The sequence below is a fragment of the Melanotaenia boesemani genome, chromosome 5, assembly GCF_017639745.1.
Source record: "Melanotaenia boesemani isolate fMelBoe1 chromosome 5, fMelBoe1.pri, whole genome shotgun sequence".
NCBI classification, from domain to species: domain Eukaryota; kingdom Metazoa; phylum Chordata; class Actinopteri; order Atheriniformes; family Melanotaeniidae; genus Melanotaenia; species Melanotaenia boesemani.
This window is the reverse complement of record NC_055686.1, coordinates 31,370,103-31,379,186: the sequence shown is the minus strand read 5'-3', so window position 1 is coordinate 31,379,186 and position 9,084 is coordinate 31,370,103. Positions and strand designations below refer to the sequence as shown.

The following is a 9,084-nucleotide window of genomic DNA, read 5'->3' as shown; positions in this document are numbered from 1 at the left end:
ATGATGGCGTTAGCTTATATACACTATAAAAATCTTAACTTTGCATCAACTTACCTTTCAGTAGGAGAACTTGACCGTTGTAGTAGTCGTTTTCCCAGAGAATTTGATAAAGAACGTCATTCTTGTAGGTTTTCGGATCAAAATTTTTTATATCTGAAATTGGGACGATCGCTTTGTAGCCATCCGTATATCTAACGTAAGCGAACATCACGGCAATTGCGACAAATTCCCGCCGATTTGATACGTCCTCGCGCTGCATGAAGACATGAGCTCGCGACACTGCGGTGGAATGTTCTAGAGTCCGTCATATGAAAACTTGCTACAGTACGGATATTGTTCTTGTACTCAAGTTGAGCCCCCCCTTCGCCTCGAAGGAGTTGGATTGTAGTCACAAATTACAACCATGATTTTCACATGTGGGGTGTACATACTTACTGTGGGCAATATTGTATTGCTGAAGTCATTCATAGTTAAAAGGTCTGAATGCATTCTGATGATTTTATGGAATTTAGAAATTAGACATGGCAAAAATAAAAACCAAATAAAACATTTGTTGCCCTTAAAATACACACTGGAAGGATGCTTCCTATAAACTACATCTTGATTTGTGTTTTCATAGATTGATGCAGCAATATAATTTGTAGTTTGTCAATGGGAAATTTCACTTTAAGTCATTACTGTAAATTACCGGTATAATCACAGACATGCAACATGTAGGTACAATCAGTGTGCATTATATGATAAGAAATACCACAGTTCTGATGTCACTCCGCACAGATATTTGTATATGTTAAATAGGAAACAAATAAAAAAGACTATCATGATCATGCAGTATTATTTTACCCCTTAGATGCCAAAGAGAAAGTACAAAGTGTACCTTGAACCTCATTGCAGTTTGGAGATCCCAAGATCAACACATAGGAGAATATGTAATCAAAATGAGGTATGTATGCCTGGTTTAAGATGGTAAACTGGCAATTAAACTACAGTACAGCTAAAAATGCAATATCACTTATTAATTTTCTATTGAAAGAAAGAAATTCACTTCTCAGTTAAAGGGACAGCAAGAACTACAGAATAAATGTATTTCATTCATTGTATGTCCTATGTCTTTGGAGCAGTATGAGATGCCAGCAGATGAAACACGAGATGGTGTGACCCTGGCAGATGAGACTCCAACATTTGAGATACCGGCAGATGGGAATCATTGTGGAGTGAAAGGTGACCATGAGAGCTTGTCACATGAAGATGAGGTTAGTGCTTTGAAATAATTTAAGTTTGGATTTGAAATGAAATAAACTAAGGATGTGCTGTGTGTGGTTCATCTGATTTCACCAGTATCCATGCCATGTTTATTCAAAAGTTATTGGGATTTTTCAATTATTCCCAATAAATGGTAACTCAAGTGAGAGGTAAAATGTGCATTTGTTTCTTAATTTTCAAGTTCAGCGTGCTGCCACTTTCAGAGAGTAATGGACTAGATTTATACCTCAAAAAATGAACAATGAGGCAAAATTCCAGGCTGTTGTATTTCACCTACAACTTTGCTGTCTATTTGTGAAACCTCTTGATATTATAGGTCAGAATTCAATAGACACAGACATTACTTTAGTCATTGTAAGTAGGTATATTGCACCACAACAGTAACTGTAATATGTAAGCCATTTTCCCACCAGAAATGGCAGGTACAGGGTTTTTTTTTTCATAAATTAACCAACTAAAAAAAAGGGGTTGCACATATTTCAAGTCAGTCAAGATTTTTTTTTCCCCCCGTCATCACTGCCTCACTTATTGTGAAAATAAACTGTATATTTAGCCCTCATCTAATTTTAGTTGGGATGACTTCAGTCCCCTGTGACCCTGCAAAAAAGAAACAGATACAGATAAAGATTGTTGTAAACAAAGAAGGCTACTCGTGTTTTTAGCTTACACAAGGTATAAAGCTTTTTATATTTAAATCTACATGGGGCCCTATATTAAGGCTTTCCTTTGCTAAATGAACGCTATGTTTTGGCTTGTGAACTTTAACATATATTTGTGTTGTGGCAAGCAGAAAACATGAAAATAAACTTAATACAAAACTAATTGCCATCATATTTTAGAGCTTTATATTTTAGCACAATAAGTAGCATAACTGAAAATATAGTGTTATTCCTACATACACATTTTTGCATTGATAATCTGTGAGGAGCAGTTCAAAACTTTTAGATCCAGAATAGAATAAGCAAATAACACACACAGCTAGTAAATTTTGGTGCATCACACAAGATTTTTTGACAAAAATAAAACACAGACTCAGTTATTCTTTAAACTACTCCAAAAATGCAGTATCTGCAAATTATGTAATCAACAGGGTGGATAGATGTTGAAGAAAGAAACACAAAGTAACCTTTAATAACCTTTTCTAAAGATGTTGTGAAAATCATCAAGTTCAAGAGTTTAATGTGTCACTGTCTTTCTTAGGCCCGGATTTTGGCAAATCACCAAGGGGTTTTCATGCAAGAAAACACATTGCCAGAAGATGCAGAGTCATCAGACAGCAGCAACTTTCAACGTGAAGATTCAGAGTCACCAGATGACAGCAACTTTGAGTGTTCAAATGATCCACCAGGTAATGGAGCAGACACTGATATGGACACATCTCTTAAGGCCACAGGGAAGACATCACGGGCCGAGGCATTACTGATGATCCTGACCTACGCGGCAAGGCATCAGATAACTGGATCTGCACTTGATGACTTGCTTAAACTCATCAATCACTTATTTGGACAAGATGTTGTACCAGCATCTAAGTATGCCTTCAACAAAGTCTTTCAAAGAAACATGGACAAAGTTGAATTTATTTTGTACTGTAAAGACTGTAAAACCTCTTTGGGTGGTCAAAATGAGGTGTTAGCGAGGGCCATTACAGTGTGTTCAGCTTGCAATTCACCTGTTGACCCAACTACACTTAATAATGGGGCCTTTTTTATCAGCGTTCCAATTGTTCCCCAGATTCAGAACATTCTTCACACTCCAGAGCTACAGACCAAGCTGAGCTACAGGGTGGACAGACCAGCCAAAGCAGGCAATATAATATCAGACATTTATGATGGTGACTTGTATAAAGTTCTGTCAGCACCAGGTGAAATTCTATCAGATCCTAACAATCTGTCATACACATTTAATTCAGATGGTTCTCCTCTATACAAATCATCCAGATTTTCCATCTGGCCCATTCACCTTCATCTCAATGAGCTGCCACCAAACATTAGGTTCAAGCACGTGATATTAGCTGGGTTGTGGTTTGGATCAACAGAACCTCAAATGCATGTTTTTCTTAAGCCTTTTGTCGATCAAGCAAAAGCGCTTGCAACCAAGGGAGTGTCATGGAAAAAGGATGAGGGAGTGGTCATCAGCAAAGTTGTGGGTCTATGCTGTTGTGTTGATTCCAAGGCTAGACCAGCAATGCAGAACTGTACCCAGTTTAATGGGTATTTTGGCTGTGGGTTCTGCCTCCACCCAGGCACACTTGTAAACAGACAAGTGAAATACCCTATCACAGAATCAGATTATCCTGACAGAGATGCAGAGAGCATGCTGAAAGACATGGAGGAGGCTCTCAACCTAAAGAAAAATGTTAGGGGAGTAAAGGGGCCATCTCCTTTAATTAATATGCCATTCTTTGACATTGTGTGGGGTTTTGCACCAGACTACATGCATGCTGTATTACTGGGTGTTGCAAGGCAGCATGCAATGCTTCTGTTAGAGAGTGTAGATGAGCCATATTACATTGGTAACCCAAGTACATTAAGAGTGTTGAATGACAGACTCCAAAAAATAAAACCACCACATCCTATCACTCGACTCCCTAGATCAATGTCAGAATTCAAATTCTGGAAGGCATCTGAATGGAGGAACTGGCTGCTATTTTATAGTCTGCCTTGTCTTGAAGGACTCTTGGATGTGAAATACACCAAGCATCTTTGTCTTCTTGTGTCAGCAATTTACCTGCTTTTACAAGAGGAAGTCAGTTTTGAGGAGGTCAACAAAGCTGATGAAATGTTGTTGGAATTTGTTATCAGATTTCAAGTGCTTTTTGGTGAGGCTTCCATGACTTCAAATGTACATCTTCTAACACATTTGGCCAAATCAGTGAAGTTGTTGGGGCCCTTATGGGCACACTCTGCCTTTGTTTTTGAAAGTGTCAATGGGAGTCTTCTTAAGTTGGTGCATGGCACAAAAGATGTTCCCAAGCAGATTGTGGGCAAATTTTTGCTTCACAAATCCATCCCATACTTCTCAGCCAAACACAGAGTAAGTGACCGTGTTTTGGGTTTCTGTAGCCAAATGACTGATAACTCAAAGGTTCAGAGCTACAAAAAGTGTGACAACACCACTGTTCTTGATGCTGGCAGGGTCAAGCATCTCACTCAGGAAGAGCATCAGGCATTTGACACAGCAGGCAAACAGCCTTCAAGTGAAATATTCTCACACAAGAGAATGATTCACAAAGGTATTGTTTTCACCAGCCACGGTTACAGCCGAGCAAAGAGACGCAATGACTGGTGTGTCAGACTGGATGATGGATCTAGGGGGCAGTTGCATGAAATTCTCTCTTATGATGTAGATGGAGAAACTGAGCTTGCCCTGTTGTTAATCCCATTTGATACAGTTCCAGCTGCATTCCCACAAGTGCCACACCTTGCATGCATCAGACAAGGTGACAGAACAAAAATGCAACTCATCTCAGTACACAGGTTATGCCACAAGTGTGTTGTTATAGAATGTATAGAGAAAGTGTTTGTGTGTGACTTGCCAAACTCATACTGTATGAGAGAGACTGAAACATGTGAGTAGTTCACGTCAGTATGGTGGCTTGGAAAGTTGAAACACTACAATATTTCAGTAAATGCTCCATTACAGAAAAAAACTTGCATTAAAAATAAACAGAAAAACGATCAAACAATCTAATTACAGAGAGGAAGTCAACACATTCTTTGGGAATGGACAGAACATGCCTTTGGTATAGTTTCTACTTGCATTATTTGTGCTTCTCATTGGCTATGTCACTGCTGACTACAGCCTCTCCCAGGCTGCTTTTGCTCCTCTCATGATTACTATCCTACAGAACTGTCTTTGCTACTGGAGTGTCTATGTTAGGCCAAGCAGAAATGCCAGGGTTCTACAGCCACACTGCAGGTCCGACACTAGGCAGTCCCACCTGCTAAACACACACACAGTTCTGTATCAGCTAGTTAAATTTTTTTATTAATTAGTTTTTTGTTTCTTCCTTTCCTGTTCTGTGTACTACAAACCAGTTTCAAAGGTGCATACCTCTAAAAGTGTTTAGATGCTGCTGGTGCTAAGACAAGAAAAAAGTGTGTGTCATCCATTTTTTTACTTTCATTAAAAAGATACTAAAATTTAGCCTACAGAACCCCCTGTTAACTTTTTTTTTTTTTTTTTTGCATTTCTTATGATGGATTTTGGGTAATTCTCAGCAGCTAGTTCTTTGGCATATTTAGTGTTGGGCTTCTTAAAATGCATTTGTGTGTCTTATTGATTTATTTTCTCTATTTTGGAATTGTTTGAACCACAAAGAATATGTTATGTTTGTTTATTATTTTCAATATAAGTGACAAGACGGGAGACTGAAATCTCCTTCCCTCACACACACACTCATTTTAGCATTTCTTTGCCTTTGAGTACTGCACTTAAATATGTAATCACATTTTTGTAAACATTTTGTCTGTGATGTCGATAAAGACTTGCCAAATTAAATTATACATTATTAAGCTATGCAAGAATGCCTGCTATGTACACAAATATTTTTTTTCATTTTTTACACTCAGTTCCTAAATAAATTACAACCTTGAACCTTATTATGCATTGGAACTGTGAAAAATGTTTTTAAACAAAGGAGGTAACTCACCCTTGAACCTTCTAGTTAATACTCTAATAGAGTGGTATTAAAAGATCAGGGGTAATTTCTTTTATGATATATTATGTTAATTTATTTTATATACACTCTATCTATCTATATATATAATATAAATGTGGCAGGACGAAGGAGGGCCCAGGCGGGGATTGATCCCACAACCTCCCGGGTGAAAGCCATACACGCTGACCAGTCAGCCAAATACAACTGACCAGCTTACTGTACAAGCCTTGATGGTCGGTCCTTCCAGCTTGCTGGCCATCCAGCTGGTCCATCTCAAGAACCAGCTTGACCAACCAACATCAGTTTTGGTGACCAACTAACCAAGCTTGCCATCTGTATTGCTGGACCAGCAGCACCAGCCTGACCACCTTGTCCAGCCTGGTAAACCAGTTAAACCTGCCTATAAACCAGCCAAGACCAGCCTGGACCTGCTACCAGCTTTAGCTGGTTTAAGCTGTTTTTTTCAGCAGGGACATGCTTAATCACAGTTTCTTTTGCATGCTGCTGGATATCTTGAACAATCTCTTCCATGGAAATCACAACAGAATTCACAACACTTTGGCCTACACCTGCTGCCTTTAAGTCAGAAATTACAGCTGCACAACTATTTACAAGGTTTGCTGAAGAAAATTCTGACTCTGCCTCTAAATGTTCAGATGACCCATCAACATCAGTGGCAATACTTGTGTCAACACCTTGATGAGGTGAAAAATCACCTTCTTCTATGGACTCAAATGAACCGCTTACATGACATTTGTTTAGATGCTTCCTAAAGCCAGAAAAACTACCAAAAGAACGTGAGCATCCTGCCTGCCCACATTTAACATTATGAGTCCTGCCAGTGCAGAGACCATGGATAATTTTAAGATGCTTTATAAGGCTGTTTGGTCTACCATGTTCACTTTTGCAAAGAAAACACTTCATTGTGTGATCTCATGCACCATTCTTGCTCGCAGCTCTGCAACTCTAGGAGTTTCCTTTGTTTCTCCAATGTCAATGTTGTAAATGGTTGTTTGCAGAAAAGTGAAAAAATTTGTCAGGGAAGAACTGTAGGACGTACCAAAGACATAATGGGCCTTAAAGAGTTCGTCAAGGGCTCCCACTGAACCTGTTGCCTTACATGGAAGTGCATGCTTGTCAATCACAATGAAGAAGGTGTGAATCCTGCTTCTTGTGGGTCCCTGAGCAAGAAGGTAGGGCTGACTGATTTGGGTGATATCATCAAGATGCTGCTGTACACTGGTTCCAGCCTAAAACACATTCAGCAGCAGTATTTAGTAACAAACCTCTGACAATAGATCAGACTGCAGGAAACTGTGATGGAAAGTATAGCTAATTTAAACAGCTGTTCAGCATACTTTGATGAATCTGATGAGGTGATCCACAGCTTGTGATGCAGACATCTTTCCTGGCCTCTTCCGTCCTTGTGCAGATGGTGGTAGCAGATGTAGATGCAGAAAGATAGCACACATGTCACTGTCCCAGCCTACAGTAAAACATTAGGTTAGTGGAATGCCACATGTATCACAAATTAGCACAATTATCTATATGATCAACAACAGCAATTAGACACAGTTACAGTCATACCATTCTCAACTCCAGCAGCTGACTCAGCATTGCGCAGTAATTCCAAAAGCTCTGTGGTGGGCACCAGTCCACGGCTTTCCTTTATAACCTTTGCTTTGAAATTGGTAGGCCACCTTTCCAAGAATTTGATGGCAGTGTCCTCACCAAACAGGAGCCTGAAATCTTGCTCTATCTGTAATGAAAAGCGCATAGAAAGGAGTGATGAGTGACACTGCATGCTGCATAGGATATGTTATTCAACTAATGAAGATGTCTTACCAGTCCTGGTGTGTCCAGAAACCGAGGAAAGACTGAGAAAACATCTGCTGCGTTCTTTTCATCATTGACCAGTGAATGCCGATAACTGAAGGTAGCCTTCATTTTCTCACGGACAGTGTTTTCATCAGCAGCATGCTTTAAAACAGCAATAGCTGCTTCCACGTCCTCATTAGATAACACTTTGTCTGAGGTGAAGAATCTAGGTTGAGCATGGCCTGGCCCACCAGCTTGAGAGAAAACACATTTTCAGTGTGTCCGGCCGACACGTTTAATAAATCTAATCTGCAACTGATAAGTAAACTTACTTTTGGGAGATTTGCTAACTGAGGCAGCTCTTTCTTCAGCAGTTTTTCTTTGAATGGTCTTCAGTCGCCATGCAAGGTATCCTGAACCACTCTCTGGATCGTAGAAATGTTCCTATGTAATTAAATACATGCAGACTGAATATGCCATCAACATTTTTAACAGTTTAATGTTGTAAGGACAAATTTTACTTACATATCCATTTTGTGAATATGGGTCTTCCAAATATGGAAATAAAGCAACTATCCCCTGTGCATACTTCACTCTTACACTTTTAGGGGGGGATGTCCTAATGTATGAGTTCAATGGCACTCAGTTAGACACACTTAGAATCAACAATGTTTCTTTATAGCTTATGTGCATGATTCTTACCCATGTGTTTGTGTCATCTCAGCAGCAAGTATGTTTATCATCTGTCTTCTGGTGGCATCTTTCAGAGATTTGGTTTTTGCATACTCTTGCATGATGTGTTCACCACCAGGCTTTGTTGTTAGAATGTTTTCAATCAACTTCAATGGAAATAAAATATACAGGCAGAAAATTAAAAAGACAGTTACATAAAAACACTTCCCATCGAAAGGAACGAGTAGATTGGAGTGAACAACAATGTCCACCCACCGCTTTTGCCTCATAGTTTAAGTGGCATGGCCTTTTAGGTTGACTTCCTTCAGCAGCATTTGCTTCTTCAAGAGGGTCACACGTGGAGAAGTTCAGAATGATAGTACTGTCAGATAGATAGATAGATAGATAGATAGATAGATAGATAGATAGATAGATAGATAGATAGATAGATAGATAGATAGATAGATAGATAGATAGATAGATAGATAAATAGAAGTACTTTATTCATCCCAAGCTGGGAAATTTAGGTGTTGCAGCGGTACAGTCATTTAGCAGTTGTGCTTCTTAAGGTAGCAAAAAATAAAAAACAGTATAAAAATTTCAATATTTACAAGACTTATACAAGGAGATATTTAGCTATACACAGTAAGAGTGAGAATAGCCAGCAAATA

The 9,084-nt window shown here is 39.0% G+C and overlaps 1 protein-coding gene across 1 annotated transcript; it reads right to left on the bottom strand.

The window, feature by feature from the left end:
• Positions 1 to 6,453: 6,453 nt before the first annotated feature.
• LOC121639876 lies at positions 6,454 to 8,759 on the bottom strand. The gene is made up of 8 exons (XM_041985460.1): positions 8,690 to 8,759; positions 8,444 to 8,580; positions 8,267 to 8,360; positions 8,074 to 8,185; positions 7,769 to 7,995; positions 7,511 to 7,682; positions 7,282 to 7,409; positions 6,454 to 7,173 (listed from the first exon to the last, which is right to left on the bottom strand). The coding sequence occupies exons 2-8, from the start codon at positions 8,533 to 8,535 to the stop codon at positions 6,844 to 6,846; spliced, it is 1,155 nt and encodes a 384-aa protein (XP_041841394.1). The 5' UTR covers positions 8,536 to 8,580; positions 8,690 to 8,759; the 3' UTR covers positions 6,454 to 6,843.
• Between the last annotated feature and the right edge of the window lie 325 nt (positions 8,760 to 9,084).